The following is a 17,946-nucleotide window of genomic DNA, read 5'->3' on the forward strand; positions in this document are numbered from 1 at the left end:
CTCCTCCTCTATCCCGCCACTTCTCCTTTCTCTCCTCATGCAGTCCGTCGCCTCTTCTTCTCAACCTACCCCTCTCCCTACTCGTCCTCCCTCACCGAGCCTTCTCGATCCTCGAGCGATCACTCATCCCGACCAGATCACTGCTCAGCTCGCTCTACTCACCCGACGCGAAGCCGAGCTTTCTCTCTCTCTCAATGCTCTCGTAGCCGACCGTGCGCAGATTGATGGAGCTCTAGGGCATCTTAAGCACCTGGGCACCGAGGTCGAGAAGCTTGCGAGTCAGGTAGATGGTTCGAGAGGTAATGCATTGTTCACGAATCATTATCCGAGAGGATTGGGATTACAACCCAACGGTCAAGATCTGTACGAGGAAGAGGATGAGGGTCTGGTGGAAAGAGTGAGGAGAGTATGGGAGACGAGTGAACGTGTTGGCGGAAAAGTGAGACGATTAGACGAGGAGGTTGGTCGAGTGAGAGAAGCGACAGATATCGTCACAGAGGTTTTGGAGCTCAAGGTGGGTCTTTGACTGATCATGTTGGGAGCGGAACGCTGAGAGCGTCCTAGAATGCGTTGCAAACATTGTCGAATGCAATCGCGAAAGACGATTGGGAATCAGCATCGAGGGCGTGTCGACGAGCGATGTCCGTGAGGACAGAAGTCATTCAAGGAGGATTTGCAGGCGGTGTAGTGGTGAGTGCAAGCAAGTTTTCTATTCTTGCAACGAAACTCATCGATCTTTGTAGCCTACTCCGCAATTCCCTCTTCCGCCAGCACAAACTCTTGAAGAGCTCCGAAATGTCCTCCTGTACACCTTCAGAACAGCATTCAATGCCGCAGCTGAGCGGAAAGACGAGCAAAACGTCAGTCGCTTCTTCCGATTATGGCCTGGCATCGGGGCAGAGGACGAAGGTCTGGAAGCATATGGGGACTTTGTTGTTGGTCTGGTCAAGGGAAGAAGTTCAACAGCTGGAAAACGTGAGTAACCAAACAGAGGCTATGTGCTGATTGTATGTTAGCATCATCGACTTTGTACTATCTCACTTCATTGACAAATCTGCTAGAGTCAATCGCGCATATTATCGATCAACATCAACCAGTCGTAGATAAGTACTATGGCAAGGGCAGAATGCGGACCGTTGTTGGACGTTTAGTCGGAGAGAGTGATCGGGTGGTCCGAAATCTGGTGGAAGGCTGGGAAGAGGAACGACGAGTCGGCAGGCTGGTGCGTACATGATTATACGTCTGGGAGCAAGCTGATCGAAAGACAGATCTCCGATACGAAACAATCTCGCTTCCCCCTCCTGAGCAATCCCGCACTTCTTCCTCCACTTTTTGCCTCGCTCGTCAATCCCGCCGGGAATCAGCTCTCTCTGTCATCCTTAGCCACCACGACCACCTCAGCCTTGCCAAATCTGTCGTCCGCTTCTACGTTACTACAATCTTACGCGCAAGGAGGCAAAAAGGGGACATCAACCCCAACGCCAGCTGCCCCCGTGGAAGAGGAGGCTACTGGACCGGATCCCAGGGACGTAGATCAGGTATTGGGAGAATTGGTCGCTTTGGGAGGCAGATGGGCGCTGTTCAGACGGTTTGTCTGGAGTCGAATAGCTGTATGTTCAAATCTTGCGCTTATTGTCTTTAGGCTAACCTCGCTCAGGAGGGGGAGTCTACTGAGACCAACGAGGAAGAGCATGAGACGACATCAACGGATCGCGACAATGAAGAGATGGACGTCTTGGAAAAATCAGGCAGTCAAAGAGCTATAGAAAACCTCCTCAAAGTGTACTATGAGCCTCTAGAACTGTGGTTCTTGCGCATGAGCATCGAGAAGGTGAGCTTGCTGTCATTTCTTCGTGTGAGGTGCTTACTGACGTCTCTGTGCAAGGCACATCGGTTGGACTCGCCCGACATCAGCTCCCGGCCACATCTTTCCTCAATTCTGGACGACACCTTCTATCTTTTAAAGCTCGTTCTTCACCGTCTCCTTTCTTGTGGCTCGCTTGCAACACTTCATTCTATGCGCCACAGGATAGCAGAGGTGATCGAACGTGATTATACTGGCGTGATCAAGAAGAAGATGGAAAGCGTGTATACTGGTTCTGCTGCTAGCGGCCAAGACAGAGGCTCAGAAAAGGACAAACGGGAGAGAGATCAGCGGGAAGCATTTATTGTGAGACTGCTAGACTTTCCGAATGACACGTCACCTGCTGACTGCATGCAGATCAATCTAAACGATTTGGACGTTTCCGCGGACTACATGGAGCGTTTGCTCGACGAGATCTTCGGGAGTCTCCCTCAGGTATTCTTGGAAAGCGAGATCAGACTGGTGCGAGAGGAGTTGGAGAGCCTGAGGGAGATTTCGGATCGATTCCGATCAGCTTGCAAGGTCTGTATTTCGACGCTTCCTCCGGTCAAACATTGCTGACGTCTATGCGCGATAGACTGGTCTCGAACAACTGTTCAATCAGTTGACCCGACCTCGATTGAGAGGTCTCTTAGACGACTGTTATAGAGACATCACGTACCTCCTTGACGAGGAGAGTTTCGCCGAGGCAGAAGAGTCAGACTTCGTTCGAAAAAGGTTCATAAGGTCGTGGGAAGGTTTGGTAGACGGATATAGAGTGAGTAGCATGCCTGTCCGAAGTTCCCACTTGGGCAGGACTGACAGTCTCAATTTCAGGATTCACTCACTGATCATAATTATCAATCGTTCTTCAATATGACGGTCGAGGCTCTGGTCAGACCATGGGAGAAGATGATTCTCGCAATGAGATTTACAGAGGTGAGTCATAGGCTGTCGTCAAGAACGTACAACGATACTGAACAGCATTGTGCGCAGCTCGGAGCCATCCGGTACGATCGCGATGTGAGAGCTATCGCAAACTACCTGTCTTCGCAGACATCCTTCGGCGGTGCTAGGGACAAGTTTACGAGACTACAGCAGATTGGGACAGTTCTCAATCTGGATGCGGTGGGTCTCGTCAAGATGTTCCGGAGTGCGTATATCTTGATGCTGATGTCTGATTCACAGGACGAGGATCCGGAAGAGTTTTATAGTAATTCTGGTGTCCCGTGGCGGATCAGTAAGACCGAGTATAACAGCATCATCGATCAGAGGCAATAGTAGACGATTTTGCATGGGATAAGTGCATTTATATCTATGCAAGACACAGCGACTACAGATAGTTGCTACAACGACTTTCGGATCCACTCCTTGCGATCTGATAAAAGAATCCCTTGTCCTTCATCATTCATCCTCCGTATCAACTGTCGTTCCCCATACTCTTGCAAGATCCGACCAGAACTGCGCCTCCATCGTACCCACTCCTCCCAAAGACCATCTACTTCCCGCTAATTGCCTCAATTCCGCCTGATTCAAAGGAATTGTCGCTGCCGCACTTCCTCTTGGTCTCGATTCGATGACCGTTCGTAAATGATGATGGAGATGATGAGTGTTATGTTGGATTTGTCTCAATATCAATCTCCCTCTTCTTATCGCCTCGTCCTCAACTCCCTCCCCATCATCCTCTTCTTCTGCTTCTTCCAGAGAAGTGATGATGATGTTATCATCATCATCATCATCATCGTCACCTAACAATCTCGCATCTTCCTCACCTTCTCCCAAGGTCAAATGACCCTCATCACCAACGCTTCCTCGACCTATCGCAAATTCACAGACTCCAACACACAACTTCCAAGCTCTTTCCATCAACTCAAAGGCCAACAACCACCATCCGCCAGTCTTGCCGACTCCCGCATGGACGGTAGGTGGTGACGAGCTCAACAATAAAAGAGAACGGTAGAGGGGTAAGTCGCCAAAATTGTATGTGACAGGTGTTGTTGAGAGTCGTTTGTATGTGGACAAAACTAGTGGTGTAGGTGTTGATGAAGGCGAGTCGTGGGGCAGATCGGTTGATAGTGGGATAGAAGAAAAGTCGATGAATATGTCGTACACGTCTTGATGTGATCGATAGATCGCATCGGACGTGGCTGTCAATGTACAAATCTCGTCAGTGTGATAAACTGTGTGAGACACTTCACTGACTCGCTACCCAACCGCCTTTACGGTCTTTGACTTCCCTAAGATCCATCAGACCAACGTTCCCTAGCCAGACAGATGACTCGCCGTCCCGAATCGAGGACGGAGCGAGTGACAACGCCCAGATACACCATGCAAATGCGGCGAGAGGAAGCAGAGGCGGTGCGGAGTATAACAACTGTGTGAATACAAGGGACCATTCATGCATCAGTCAGCTCCAATTGACCAACGTTGACTCTGCAGAAGAGAAATTGGACAAGCACTCACAATACGTTGTCCCGACAAAGCTGCCTTGTAGATAGGCACTATGGTCGGTCCCATGACGCTCAGTAACGAAGGCAGATACGCTACGGGATGATCGCTCTGTTGGTTTCCGCCAAATGAGGACATTAACACATGAGCAGCACGTTCTCGTCTTCTCTCTCAATGTGCAGGACAGGTCTTCGCACTCACAGGAAGTTCCTCACGACCCTGTACTAACCTGTCCACCCTCTTCTTCGCCTCGATGTGACCTGTCGAATGACCCGCTTTCGCACTTGCGGATGATGCTAGTGAGGCAGGGTTTGCACGACGATCGTGCCATATGTTGGCTAGGTGAGATACTGCCGAGGACGGGTTGGTAGATGACGATGGGGCGAAAGGCGATGATTCAAGTGCTTCGAGCTGATCGAATAGGTCTGAAAGTGTAGAATGGAGGGAGAATAGGTCTGAAGGCACAGATGGCGGTGCTGTGTTGTGTGATGCGTCAGAGATACGAATCAAGCAGGGCTGATGAAAGCGACATGAAGAGGTTGGGGGTCGTAGACCATAAGTAGTCAGGTATGCGGTACAGCGTAATAGCAACGACACAATAACGATAATGGAGGGAAAGGTAAAGCTCATTCCTCTGCGCCGACACTCACCAAGGACGACACCCAGCGTACCCATCCTTCTCCCTCTGGTCCCTTCATCGCTGAGCCTGCTCCTGAACACACCCGCCCCCGGCATACCATGATGTGTGAACAGGACGAGATCCGAATCCAGCGCATGTAAGCCGGAAGGAAGGGTAGTATGCTCGATCGTCTTGGCCGGGAGATCTGTCAATTGAGCCAGCTCTGTCAGAAATTCATAAAATGCGGTGCTGTGTCGAGCAGAGTATCTTTGTCGTCATTTCCGATGCGACTCACCGGGTAGAGACGCATAGAAGATCACAGATTGTCCTTTGATGTCGTCAAAGTGAGTGAGGAAGATGGCAGCGAGTGGAGGTAGTTGGGTCATCTTAGGCCGGGTGTGTGACGGAGTCGACTCGCCGTTGCCCAGGTACGGATGGTCAGATCACAGTGTTATAGACAAGAGCCAGCTGCGAATTGCGAGCTCGACTGAGACATGTATATATGGAATAAGCAAAAGACACTTTATCGCATCGTGATCGTTGTTGCTGTTGAACAGGACTTTGTTGCGTTGCCTCGGCGTACTCAGGAACCGGAATGTGTAACTCAACTTTACATTGCAGAAATCCATCATCGGTATATGTACATCTACAGATGCGAAACACAGCTCAAACTCATGTCTACCATAATAAACGTGATCATGCAAAGTACTATCGAACATGACAGAGATCAGCGGCGGGACAACGTCATGCTGGCACAAGCGACCTACGTGGTGTTCTTTCGCCTTTCTAGCCTGGACCTCGAGGATACCCCTGCGAAAAGATGACACAAAGGTCAATGACACATACTGTTGTTCCGCATCGCCACGACTCACCCATGGAAGTGCTCATGTGTCAGCTGAGTAGCGTTTTGTCTCAAGGCAAGCTACGCACAGTGTCAGTTTCGTCACTGACATGATGCTCGTAAGACACTCACCATGCCCGCTTCAACACACACAGCCTTGAGCTGAGCACCATTCATATCCTCGGTCGATCGTGCCAATTCCTCGAAGCTGAGAATGATAGTAAGCGTTGTGTCATTGCGATGTTGATCATAGCGACGACTCACTTGACACCGTGGTGATTGAGCTTTCTTGCGTGAATTTGCAAGATGTGCTCTCGGGCGGACTCGTTAGGCAGCGGGAACTCAATCTTTCTGTCCAATCGACCGGATCGGAGTAAGGCAGGGTCAAGGATGTCAATTCTGTTGGTAGCAGCGATAACCTGGATGAAGGGTGTGAGCAGCTGGCGCCAAACCATCAAACGGAGAGAACCGACCTTGATTCTACTATCGCTCGAGAAACCATCAAGCTGATTGAGCAACTCCAACATTGTTCTTTGCACTTCTCTGTCTCCGGACTTATCGCTGTCGAATCGTTTTGTTCCGATAGCATCCAATTCATCGATGAAGATGATTGCCGGAGCCTTTTCCTTTGCTAATTCGAAAGCGTCACGGACGAGTTTGGCACCGTCACCAATGTACATCTGGATGCTCGAGTCAACGCGAGTACCTTGTTACACAAACCATCAGACTGACCTGGACTAAAGCTGGACCAGCAAGTTTGAGGTAACAAGCGTTGGTCTGAGCAGCACAAGCTCGGGCCAGAAGCGTCTTTCCGGTACCTGGGTTGAGGCTGTCAGCCGAAAGCCTTCATATTACAGAGATTCTGACTCACCGGGAGGTCCGTACATGAGGCATCCCTTCGGTGGAGTTATACCGAGCGTCTTGAACTTGTCGGCTTGTTGCATGGGTAAAACGCTAAGTGCATGTTCAGCTTGATCGATAAACACGAAAATCTGCGGTTAGCTCACATAGCCTCAACGAGCTCCTCAATCTGCTTGTCCAGACCACCGATATCGGTGTAAGTCTCCGTCGGTCGCTCATCAACCTCCATCGCCTTCACTCGAGCATCGTACTCTGCCGTCTTCCATCAGCGATTGCGCGCCGCACAACAGGAAGCGAACTCCACTCACCTGCTGGAAGCTTGTCCAGAATCAGATAAGAATCCTTGTTGACACCGATTAGATCTCCAGGACGTAATTGCTCATGAGGGACCAAACCGATGATAGGCAAGAAAACAGTCTGCAAGAACATCGGTCAACCGCTTGTTACTGTGTTTGCGAAGGACGGAACACCTACTTGTCGCGTAGAGGTCTTGATGACAGCACATTTTGACTTCTTAGCTGCCTGTTCGTTGTGCGTCGCACCTTCTTGCTCCTCGGAATCGACGTCGAGGATCTGACAAGCACCACACAGTCAGTCTATCCTTCTCAACCATTCCCGGTGCCAAGACTCGCTCACTTCGACCACCTTTGAGACCAAATACGGCAGGACCTTGTTCTGCTTGATCTTCGTGGTATTGTCCCCGATCTTCTCCACCATCTGTTCTCGCTCGTGATTGAGTCGTAGACTTTCCTGTCTCATCATCTTGATCTCATTGTCAATCAGCCTTGTCTGCATTTTGATCTCCTGTACATCCGCCTGTGTGTGAATTTGTTCGGGTCAGCAGCATTTCATTTCCCCGTCGTGAGCGGGAAATAATGAGGTGATAGCTCACTGTCAAGACTCCCTGTGGGATATCCTCCAACGTATCTTCTTTCGGCTCATCCATCTTCACATCCTCTGTAGGCGCATCTGCAGCAGGAGCAGCAGCCGTTGTCTCTGCGTTACCTGTCGATGTCGACCCTTCGGGTTTGTTATCCCCAACGGTGGGTTGAGGAGGGGGAAGAGGAGGATCTGACTCGGGTGCTGACATAGCGTTGTTGATATTTCAAGTGTGGTCGGGTGTAGATGTAGTGTTCGGATGAGATATATTGACCCTTGAATGCGAAGGCAAGGTGTCGTTGAGTGAGTCCGCGATTCGTCAGCGGGGGCGCGTGTAAAATGAGAGTTGACGATTTGATTCCGTCGCAGAATTGGCCCGCGGTTGCGACAGCGTATCTCGTGACGTCTTCACTTTCTGCCATCAACGATGTCTGTCTTAACTATGTCCCATGCTATCATCCAAACTCCTCCTCCTCATCGACAGTATATCGCTCGTACAAGAACCCTTCTCAGTCAGGTCAACATCCCATCAGCGCTCATGCCACAGACTCCTAGTTGCTCGAAATGACGTTCTCAACAAGGAATGCATACTACCTCCGAGTATCGAATTACCGAGTCATCCCACTCTTCCTGTATCTCGACGAAAGACATGTAAGCGATGGTCCAAAATATCGGATTGTCAACAAGTCACATTGCTGAGACAGATCTTCCACACAGGTGGATTGGATGACAGACCCTGTACTTCAGCGTGTCATCGCTGCGCTACAGCCAAAGTGAGCTGATCCGGATACCTGTCCCAACTCGGGTCGAGCTGACCGATCGGGCAGGATGTCTGAGCTGCTTTACTCTGCTAGATCGGAAAAGAAACACAAAGTACATGTGGAACGAGGAGGTTAGTAAAGCGTTGTAAGCGCATCAGACGCTCCGCTGAAAGCCCATATAGAGGGTTATCAATACTGTTACTTCTTGAGAACCACTACACGAACGGAAGTCGTTCTCCTCAAGGTGAGCAAGATTCTACACGAGTCGCCATTCAAAATGATGTTGACACCCTTCACACAGCAAAAAGCATTCTCACTTCGACCACCTACCCCACCACCCGAGCCCATCTCCGAACCATCCCCATCGAAGCGCAGAGCAACCTCTCCATCCACTCGATCTCGAACGTCAAAGACTTCTCGTCGAAGCAGGACTCGATCTCGATCTGTGACAGCGCGACCTACGGTTGAAGCAGATTCACCGCCTCTCCAAGCGGTCGACAACGACCCGATTGTGACGCTGGACGAAGGGATAAGAGTCAAATCTGAACCTGACGATTATGATAGTGGTTTGACAGAAAGTGTCGAAGAAACGAATATCAAGGACTGGAAGCCGGATGTAGATGTATCCTATAAAGGTGAGCATATTTCATCTATGTCATGCTGACTTTTCGCTCTCTTGAAGGGTTCGGAACATCGTCTGTCCAGCTGGTCCTTATCATCGAACCATATCCACCCCTACCGCCATCCCAGTATGCTCCACCATCATCTCGGCTGTCCTCTCGATCTGCTTCCATCGCATCATCTTACTCTCGCTCACGGTCAAAACAAGGGACCGGCGCCATCCGTTACTCCTCGACTTCTCTTTCTGTCGCTCTTGGTGGGCAAAATCGATCAGAAAGTGTCCACGCACCCAATATGCGCAATGCCAGCCGATCCGTTTCTGCCGTCCCCAATTCCAGACGAGGTGGGACAGGTACACCTTCGGTGACGCCCTTTGGTCGAGAAGAAAGCTCGACTCCGGGTCCTGGTGGTAGTGGTAGTAGAAGGAGGATGAGTCAGACTCCCTTGTTCATGCCTCGTGATACGCCATTTGAAGAGGATGAAGAGGACGAAGAAGCACACGAGAAGTACGAGGAAGCGCTCAGAGAAGGGAGATTGAGATTACCTTCGGTCTCTCGACCAGCAGGTGAAGCGGGTGGAGGAGATTCCGGATACGAGGAAGACGATATAGACGATGTACCGGAGAGTATCGTGGATATCGGAGAAAGATTAGTGAGGAACAGTCAGATCGAACAAGGTGTCGTACGTGTACAGGGAGGATGGGAAGAAAGAGGAGACGGTGAAGTATCTGCTGTCATGGGCAAGGAAGAACCGGGGGACTAGTGCGATAGGCGTATAGCGTTGGTTTCCATGCACATGATCATCGTCACATCTACCCTACCTACGTCTGCAGCTGCTTTCCCTCCTCGTGTCCACCTGATACTTATGACTCGACTCTTCGCCTATGCGTACGGGTCCAAAAAACAGAACGAACATGCTACAAGTGTATTGGATCGAGGGGGAAATGGAAATGGAAAGAAATAATTAGTGAAAGAGTGGAATTAGAAACAAAAAGGACGGGGCAACGAAAGGGGAGTTCAGCCAGCAACCGTGTATTTGTCTGTCTGTATCCGGTTCTTCCTTTTCTGATTGACCTCTAAACTCCCCCACACTCTTCACCAGGACAACAGGTGAATCAAATCGATCAACCGAAAAACATCTAGGCATCCTCCTCGTAAAGCTTTATCATCCAGTTCTTCGCGACCTCGTAATCCTTCTTGCAAGCCGTCAATAGATCCTTGATCCTATCGAGCGCTTCGCCAGATTCGAGGTCGGTTCCAGTTTCTTCGTCCCGACAGTTTCCGTAATGTTGCATCTTCTCGCACGACGCTTGGACTCTGATGATACCGAGGGCAGCGGATGATCCCTTGAGGAAATGACCGAGAGATGAGAGTTTTTGGAGATCTCCTCGTGCACTGTGACACGGAAATGCGATCGGATCATCGATCCAAAGAGGCGAAAACACCAGAGAGATAAGCGGCCAGGAGAAATGGTACGTCGGCGTCAAGTATGTATGCAGAATGGATCATGACATGTGTGGGTCGTATATTGGTGACAAGGAAGCGGAAATTGTCAGCAATAACAATGCCTTCACAAGCACTTGTTCACTCACACAGCATCCTCCATGTCGCCAAATGTGTTCTCCGCTTGTTCAAAGTAACCCCACACGATTCCCTTGGAGAAAGAGTGCTTTTCTTCGCCCTCTTCAGCATCATCATCTTCCTCATCCATATCCATGATTTGTTGAAATGTTTCCATGTCGATCACATCCCCTTGATCCTGTGAGAGTGGCGCGATCGTAATGATTGAAGATGGGAGTCCACAACGAGATGTGCAACAACGATGTTCGATCGAGATGCGTGAACATGCCATGTGATAGTGAATATGATTGATAGGACAGGGATGGTGAATCACAGAGGTCGACATGATCAGCACAGATCACCTCTAAGGTGTTCAGGCGTATATGACATACCTCTTCCTCCTCTGGCTCGGTCGCTTTGCCAGCGACAGGAGCAGGTTCAGCATCAGTCTTCTTTCCTCCCTTGACCTCTTCTACCTTTTTCGATGAAGGAGGCGGTGATTTGTCCTTTGTAGTTGACGACATGATGATGAACGAAGGTGTGAAGGAATGATGATGGATTGATGGGGTGACAGGTGATAGGTGCAAGGCTAGCGATGCGACAAGTCCGATGTGCGACGGGAGAGAGAAATGATGAAGCTACGAGAAGGTTGTCGCGCTACCGAGTTACTGGCCGAAGGGAAGAGTGACTTCCCGACGCAAACAGGATTGATGGAAGGAAGGAACGGGTCGTTATCAGGAAAGGAGAGGAAACGCAGATATCTAGTTAGCTGTTTGAGCGTTTGAAGCATTGGTTCATTTTGCGTTGTCCGAAGATGGGTTTGGATGACGCTAGGCACACACAGTTTTCCCTTTGTGTCGCATGCCTAGACGGACATAGGTGTGCGGTGACCACGTGTTATATCGTCACTATGGGCACGCTTTTGAGGTAGTCACCCTCACGTTCCTTTTGCGTGGTGCGATTTGTGTTGTGCAGGGGGAGTGTGATATGATTGTAATAAACAACACAACAATCGTCTCCATGTAAATCAACTTTCCGTACTCGAGTACAGTACGTACGCCTCTATTGAATGTTAAAACAAGGATATTATCCAGATGGCGTTTCTAATTCTACGTCTGTCGCAAAGGTTACGGATCTGAAGGGTCGTCAGAAGTGTGACTGCTCCTCTTGAATGACCGCTCCTCTCTGCCGACTTTCGGTTCACCCAAGCCGCGCCACCTTTCTTCTTCCTCACTTCGAAGCTTCTTGCAGGTATCCAGTAGAGCCGGCCAATACACATCATGATTATAAGGCATCTAATCAGATTCCTCAGTACAGGTAGAGTGCTACGTCATTGAGATGTCGACTCACGTCTAAAGTGCCGCCTCCTTCTTTCATCAGCTGGCCGGCATTTACCGCACCATTTTTCATGATCTCCCCGCCTTCTGCTGATCCAAACAAGACCTTTTTCTTCGTGTTCGGATCGACAAACGGCCACATCAGGCTGACAAAGGTCTTGACTATCCAGGGCATATTTTGAAATACGCACAGACCGAGTCTCTCGGGATAATAATGGGAGAGGATATGCAGGGTTTGACGAGCAGCCTGAACGAACGTCAACTTCAGCTCAAGCGGTCAGATCCCACATCGCAAAAAGAATCACACGTACCGATATACTCGTCGGTGGTCCTTCTCGTTTACCGGCAAAGTTGAAGATGACAACGACATTTCTATAAGCTGGTTGTCAGCTAGGAAGACGGCGTCGACAACAGACTCACGTCACACCATCGCACATCAGATCAGAGGCTCGTTCCAGCATGAATACCTAGTTCCAGCTGTCAGCACGCTGAATGTGGCCACTATTGATGGTCTCACAGCATGGATGGGTCTTCGATTTTCTAGCGGTGTTGTATTCCGGTTAGGGAAGAAGTAAATGATAGGTTGGCGTTTGTTGGAATAGCCAAGGACGAAGTTCTTCCCAGTCCTAGCCTGGTTGCATCATCAGTCGCAATTGGAAGAGAAGGCGTATAAAGCTGATTGGGCACCTCTTCTTCGCATGTATCAGCGAGGTGATCGAAGTCATCTATCTGCTCTGTCCGACGCCAGACCAAACAATCTTCGAGCCGAGTGATGGTCGCTGACAGATCCCCTTTGGTAGCTGGGAGGATTTCAGTACCATCCATATTCGAGAAAAGCATGGTGCATACCGGTAAGAAATCTGTATGAGATCACAGTTAGTGTCTTTCTGATCTGTCGGCCAACTATCACATCACATTCACCTCACAAACGTTTCCCGTGACTGTCATTACACAAGGTGTCAGCAAAATGCTTAGCGTACATAAGACAGATCATCGCTCACCAGAAACATCATCTCCCTCTGGGTCAATTCAGTCCTCCCCTGTGCAAGCTCCTTGACAGGCAAATCATACTTGGCTGCCCCAAAATGGACCTCGAGAGCTTTGAGGTGTTCTTGTTGAGCTTCTGTGATGGGAACCGGAGCCGGTGCATGAGTACAAGTGGGAGGTGAGAAATACGTTGAGAACGCGCTCATCGCGAGCGAAGTGACTCGTTCCTCGATAGTGGCCAATTAGGTGTCGCTCAGTGGATGGACTGATTCTGAGCGATCAAGCAGCGACAACAACAAACTGCAATCAAGGGCAGTCCAAACACAGATTGATCGACACAGCCACGTGGAGGGGAGATATCCGATTGAGTTTAAGTGAGCCCACCCTATAAAGACAATAAAAAGGGGGGGAAGAATAAGTCTGGGAAAAGCCGAGTGAGCCATGGAACGTTCCAGTCCGTTCCCAATTTCCCAATTCCACCATAGAGAACGAGAGACCGGTCACAACGTTACACCTCACCTGGTTGCTAGGTCAGATATTTATTATTCCCCTCCTCTTCTCTCTCCTTCCTTTTCCTTTTCTCTTCTCTCCAGACATAAAACTCTGCTCAGAGACGTAGACACAACATTTGAACACAACTTTATACCTATCCACTCCGTGAGTAGAGACATCCGACACTGCCTGCTGCCCATCGCCTTCTGACGCTAACGATCGTTCAATACTGACCCCCCCCCCCCCAAAAACAGACACCTCTATATCCATAATGTCATCTCAGCCCGAAACCTTCGGCTTCCAAGCCGAGATCTCTCAACTCCTCGACCTCATCATCAACACCTTCTACTCCAACAAGGAGATCTTTTTGAGAGAGTTGATTTCCAACTGTTCCGATGCTCTCGACAAGATCAGATATGCAGCCCTCACCGACCCTTCTCAGCTCGACACCGAGAAGGACCTTTACATCCGAATCACCCCCAACAAGGAGGAGGGCACCCTTACCATCCGAGACACCGGTATCGGTATGACCAAGGCCGATCTCGTCAACAACCTCGGTACAATCGCCAAGTCCGGTACAAAGGCGTTCATGGAGGCTCTCAGCTCCGGTGCTGATATCAGTATGATTGGTGAGTGAGATTGGTCCCAACCGCCGAGTCGAAATGTTTGCTAACTCTTGATTAGGTCAATTCGGTGTCGGTTTCTACTCCTCCTACCTTGTTGCCGAGAAGGTGCAGGTCACCACCAAGCACAACGACGACGAGCAGTACATCTGGGAGTCAGCTGCCGGTGGTACTTTCACCATCACCGAGGACACCGAAGGCCCCAGACTTGGCCGAGGTACCTCCATGAAGCTTTTCATCAAGGAGGACCTCAAGGAGTACCTCGAGGAGAAGAGGATTCGAGAGATCGTCAAGAAGCACGTGAGTGATATACTTTCTTTTGCACACGAATCTTGTACTGACACATATCTATAAGTCCGAGTTCATCTCTTACCCTATCCAACTCGTCGTCACCAAGGAGACTGAGAAGGAAGTCGAGGAGGAGGAGGAGGTCAAGGAGGGCGAGTCTAAGATCGAGGAGGTCGAGGACGAGGACTCCGCGAAGAAGACCAAGAAGACCAAGAAGGTCAAGGAGACCACCACCGAGAACGAGGAGCTCAACAAGCAGAAGCCTATCTGGACTAGGTGAGTTCGATGAAACTAGCTGTTGGGACAAAGTGCTGACATGCGCCTCAGAAACCCCTCCGATGTCACCCAAGAGGAGTACGCCAGCTTCTACAAGTCCATCAGCAATGACTGGGAGGACCACCTCGCCGTCAAGCACTTCTCCGTCGAGGGTCAACTCGAGTTCAAGGCTATGGTCTTTATTCCAAAGAGGGCCCCCTTCGATCTCTTCGAGACCAAAAAGAAGAGGCACAACATCAAGCTCTACGTTCGACGAGTCTTCATCAGTGAGGACAACGAGGACTTGATGCCCGAGTACCTCAACTTCGCCGTCGGTGTTGTTGACGTGAGTACAATTTTCTTCTTACTTCGTAGATGTTCACTAACATAGTACACAGTCCGAGGACCTCCCTCTCAACATCTCTCGAGAGACCCTTCAACAGAACAAAATCCTCAAGGTCATCCGAAAGAACCTCGTCAAGAAGACTCTTGATCTCATCAGCGAGATCGCCGAGGACAAGGAGAACTTCGACAAGTTCTACACTGCCTTCTCCAAGAACCTCAAGCTCGGTATCCACGAAGACGCCACCAACCGAAGCAAGATCGCCGAGTTCCTCCGATTCCACTCTACCAAGTCCGTTGACGAGATGACCTCATTCAAGGACTACATCACCCGAATGCCCGAGGTCCAGAAATCCATCTACTACCTTACTGGTGAATCACTCGACGCTGTCAAGGACTCACCCTTCCTTGAGGTTTTGAAGAAGAAGGGCTTCGAGGTCTTGCTTCTTGTCGACCCTATTGATGAGTACGCCGTCACCCAACTCAAGGAGTTCGACGGAAAACCTCTCGTTTGTGTCTCCAAGGAGGGTCTTGAACTTGAGGAAACCCCTGAGGAGAAGGAGCAGAGAGAGAAGGAGGTCAAGGAGTTCGAGGGTCTCTGTGCTGCCATCAAGGAGAACCTTGGTGACAAGGTCGAGAAGGTTGTCGTTTCCAACCGTATCACCGAGTCACCTTGTGTCCTCGTCACTGGTCAGTTCGGTTGGTCATCCAACATGGAGCGAATCATGAAGGCTCAAGCTCTTCGAGACTCCTCCATGTCTTCATACATGGCCTCAAAGAAGACCATGGAGCTCAACCCCACCCACCCTATCATCAAGGAACTCAAGTCCAGAGTTGCCGAGGACAAGTCCGACAAGACCGTCCGAGACTTGACCTACCTCTTGTTCGAGACTGCTCTCTTGGTAAGTTGGTTCGGGCACTCATGAGGAGTGTGTTGCATGCATGCTGACCAGAGTCAACGTTTTCTCTAGACCTCCGGTTTCACCCTTACCGCTCCTCAAGACTTTGCTTCCCGAATCAACCGAATGATCGCTCTGGGTCTCAGCATCGACGCCGACGAGCCCGCAGCCCCTGCCCCTGCCGTCGACGCCGATGTGCCCGCTCTTGAGGAGGCCGGTGGATCTATGGAGGAGGTCGACTAAAAGGTTTAACGATTCGATGACAAGGACAAGTAAGAAGTAGTCGTGTATACAAAAGTCATTCTAGCATCCCAGTTTATTTTCTCCTTTTTCTGTTCTCGTGGCATCTATATGCATGTGATATTGGTCTACATGACATTGTAAAGGGCGCAAGGTTTATGTCTCTAATGTTTGAACAGCTTTCCGAATGAGCTGCTTCGCCTTTTGGATCCAGAGTCGTCTTGAGGAGTGAGGGAGGGCCGTGGAGACGAGACTGGGGTCGATTGAACTTCATGCAAGTGATCTCGTCTGCCGGGTTCAAGATCAGGCAACTTGATCGTCGACAAATAGATAGCAATGTTCGGTGGAGGTGTCCATGCTCTGGCTCTCTTATCGGATGATGATTGCTGTGGTGTGTCAGGTCTATTTCAACGAGTCAGCGACGCATCATCTCTGAAAATTGTTTTCGACTTTACCAACTTTGGAGGTTCATCATCTAGTTTGATCACTTTCGGACCAGGTCTGGTGGTCGTTGTCGGCTTGACGATTCCCTCCTCGATGACATATTGGTGTAAATCCGACAAGCCTTCTCTATGTCTGAATCTGGTGATGCCCAGGGACACTTCAAGAGCCCGTTGTGTGGCTTCTGCCGTTCTTGTTCGGATAACAATAAAAAGTATGTTGGGTTCCTGGATATTTGGAATTAGCATGGACGTTGGGCCATCTCAGCGTCATACTCACCTCGAGCAGATTCAAAGCTCGAGCAATGTGGTCATCGACATTGGAAATGGTTCGGACGATGATCTCGTTGGGATTTTCCTGCGATGCATCAGGCAGAGAACAATCAGTGCCGTCTTCCCGACCAAGCTAGACCAAAGGGAGATCACCGACCGGTTCGAAATCCTCTTCGCTGATGACCCGCGGTGGTGGCGGTGGCGGCAGAGGTGGTGGTTCTTTCGGTGAGAGTGACGGACCAAGTTTTCCTGGCTTGACCACCGAGAGTGAGCTCGATCGATCGTCCGCAGCGTCAAGCAGGCATAGTAGACTTTGATCGATTATTGTGATCAGCCATATCGTCACCACCAGGATGGTTAAACGATATACCTCGCAACTAGCAGCGTCTCCAGCCCTCGAAGGTCTTTGATCTCGTCCGGGAATCGATCAATGTTGTAATGTAAGATCTGTATCCTTCCAGGATCATTCTTGCTCGAGTCTCGTGCTCTGCAAACGCCAGGGGAACTCAGCTCATGAACCTTCGAGCGTCCGAATCACTCACAGACAGATCTCGACTCTAGGATCGGGTTTCCGATCTATTGAACATATGTAATCCTTGCCATACACTTCCCGTGTCCATCGGTATTTATTCCTGTGTCCCCTACGTGTGAGTGGGCTCCCGAGGCGTTTGTCACCTCCGCACTCACCCTTCAAACTGGAAGGTCCATTCCTATGCATCATCAATATCAGTTCTGTCCAACGAATCGAATAGGAAGCAGTCATGTTGACGACCTACAAAGTTGCTGCCGGATCATGTCAGCCAGGACGCAACTCAGACAAAGACCATACTCACATCTTCCCGGTGAAATCAAAGGGGATATCTTCATCAGGACCGTGCAGTTGCAATCGTCTTCTCTTCCCTTTCTCCCCTCCATACCCAGCGGAAGCCAGTCTAGCACCGGTCAGTACATCTGAAATCAAGGTTTCAGCTTCGTCTGAACAGACTGGCAGACTGGCACCACTCGACCCATGCAGGCTTACCATACAACGCTGCCGAGTAAGTCTCGTTCTCCTTCCTCTCTCGCACTCGAGCGTATCTCGGTTCCTCGTTGCCTTTTGCTGGACCAAGAGATTCTACCAGCTCGACGACGGAGGAGTCACTAGGGGACAGACGTAGGGTGAGCGTGTAGCAGGATGTGTCTCGTAGTGACATTTCCCCTGCAAGTCGTGTCACAAAGGTTGATGTATCGTCGTTGTTGTTGTTTTTGTCGTTGTCGTCGTCGTTGCACAGCGACATGGGATGAACACGTGGAGTTGGATGAAGATGAATGGAAAGCGGCACTCACCGCAAGGAAATG

General features: G+C 50.1%; 9 protein-coding genes across 9 annotated transcripts; 4 read left to right on the forward strand and 5 right to left on the reverse strand.

The window, feature by feature from the left end:
* Positions 1-37: 37 nt before the first annotated feature.
* On the forward strand, positions 38-983 carry IAR55_001173 (uncharacterized protein; the record flags this gene model as incomplete). Its single annotated transcript, XM_066944300.1, has 3 exons — positions 38-514; positions 565-690; positions 744-983. The coding sequence occupies 3 exons, from the start codon at positions 38-40 to the stop codon at positions 981-983; spliced, it is 843 nt and encodes a 280-aa protein (XP_066805501.1).
* A 26-nt stretch (positions 984-1,009) lies between these two features.
* On the forward strand, positions 1,010-3,124 carry IAR55_001174 (uncharacterized protein; the record flags this gene model as incomplete). Its single annotated transcript, XM_066944301.1, has 9 exons — positions 1,010-1,222; positions 1,269-1,610; positions 1,658-1,831; positions 1,886-2,170; positions 2,222-2,386; positions 2,442-2,621; positions 2,681-2,782; positions 2,840-2,971; positions 3,032-3,124. The coding sequence occupies 9 exons, from the start codon at positions 1,010-1,012 to the stop codon at positions 3,122-3,124; spliced, it is 1,686 nt and encodes a 561-aa protein (XP_066805502.1).
* Positions 3,125-3,247: 123 nt separating this feature from the next.
* Positions 3,248-5,296, reverse strand: IAR55_001175 (uncharacterized protein; the record flags this gene model as incomplete). The annotated part of the gene is made up of 6 exons (XM_066944302.1): positions 3,248-3,990; positions 4,046-4,217; positions 4,307-4,402; positions 4,493-4,767; positions 4,942-5,115; positions 5,206-5,296. The coding sequence occupies 6 exons, from the start codon at positions 5,294-5,296 to the stop codon at positions 3,248-3,250; spliced, it is 1,551 nt and encodes a 516-aa protein (XP_066805503.1).
* Positions 5,297-5,353: 57 nt separating this feature from the next.
* IAR55_001176 (26S protease regulatory subunit 6A-B) lies at positions 5,354-7,702 on the reverse strand (the record flags this gene model as incomplete). The annotated part of the gene is made up of 12 exons (XM_066944303.1): positions 5,354-5,720; positions 5,783-5,832; positions 5,884-5,959; positions 6,016-6,170; positions 6,225-6,431; positions 6,484-6,569; positions 6,623-6,705; positions 6,759-6,864; positions 6,921-7,029; positions 7,087-7,185; positions 7,249-7,428; positions 7,505-7,702. 12 exons carry the CDS (start codon positions 7,700-7,702, stop codon positions 5,354-5,356), a joined length of 1,716 nt encoding a protein of 571 aa, XP_066805504.1.
* A 353-nt stretch (positions 7,703-8,055) lies between these two features.
* IAR55_001177 (uncharacterized protein) lies at positions 8,056-9,635 on the forward strand (the record flags this gene model as incomplete). Its single annotated transcript, XM_066944304.1, has 6 exons — positions 8,056-8,142; positions 8,209-8,264; positions 8,319-8,383; positions 8,435-8,496; positions 8,554-8,887; positions 8,935-9,635. 6 exons carry the CDS (start codon positions 8,056-8,058, stop codon positions 9,633-9,635), a joined length of 1,305 nt encoding a protein of 434 aa, XP_066805505.1.
* Positions 9,636-10,011: 376 nt separating this feature from the next.
* IAR55_001178 (uncharacterized protein) lies at positions 10,012-10,956 on the reverse strand (the record flags this gene model as incomplete). The annotated part of the gene is made up of 3 exons (XM_066944305.1): positions 10,012-10,267; positions 10,465-10,631; positions 10,825-10,956. 3 exons carry the CDS (start codon positions 10,954-10,956, stop codon positions 10,012-10,014), a joined length of 555 nt encoding a protein of 184 aa, XP_066805506.1.
* A 603-nt stretch (positions 10,957-11,559) lies between these two features.
* Positions 11,560-12,962, reverse strand: IAR55_001179 (uncharacterized protein; the record flags this gene model as incomplete). Its single annotated transcript, XM_066944306.1, has 9 exons — positions 11,560-11,727; positions 11,783-12,016; positions 12,081-12,141; positions 12,190-12,236; positions 12,287-12,400; positions 12,457-12,569; positions 12,619-12,629; positions 12,691-12,710; positions 12,771-12,962. The coding sequence occupies 9 exons, from the start codon at positions 12,960-12,962 to the stop codon at positions 11,560-11,562; spliced, it is 960 nt and encodes a 319-aa protein (XP_066805507.1).
* Positions 12,963-13,519: 557 nt separating this feature from the next.
* On the forward strand, positions 13,520-15,898 carry IAR55_001180 (uncharacterized protein; the record flags this gene model as incomplete). The annotated part of the gene is made up of 6 exons (XM_066944307.1): positions 13,520-13,877; positions 13,933-14,171; positions 14,227-14,435; positions 14,487-14,760; positions 14,813-15,658; positions 15,728-15,898. The coding sequence occupies 6 exons, from the start codon at positions 13,520-13,522 to the stop codon at positions 15,896-15,898; spliced, it is 2,097 nt and encodes a 698-aa protein (XP_066805508.1).
* Positions 15,899-16,059: 161 nt separating this feature from the next.
* Positions 16,060-17,801, reverse strand: IAR55_001181 (uncharacterized protein; the record flags this gene model as incomplete). Its single annotated transcript, XM_066944308.1, has 10 exons — positions 16,060-16,297; positions 16,355-16,563; positions 16,616-16,693; positions 16,766-16,919; positions 16,979-17,095; positions 17,151-17,240; positions 17,296-17,318; positions 17,385-17,391; positions 17,442-17,559; positions 17,630-17,801. The coding sequence occupies 10 exons, from the start codon at positions 17,799-17,801 to the stop codon at positions 16,060-16,062; spliced, it is 1,206 nt and encodes a 401-aa protein (XP_066805509.1).
* Between the last annotated feature and the right edge of the window lie 145 nt (positions 17,802-17,946).

This window comes from Kwoniella newhampshirensis, chromosome 2, assembly GCF_039105145.1.
Source record: "Kwoniella newhampshirensis strain CBS 13917 chromosome 2, whole genome shotgun sequence".
NCBI classification, from domain to species: domain Eukaryota; kingdom Fungi; phylum Basidiomycota; class Tremellomycetes; order Tremellales; family Cryptococcaceae; genus Kwoniella; species Kwoniella newhampshirensis.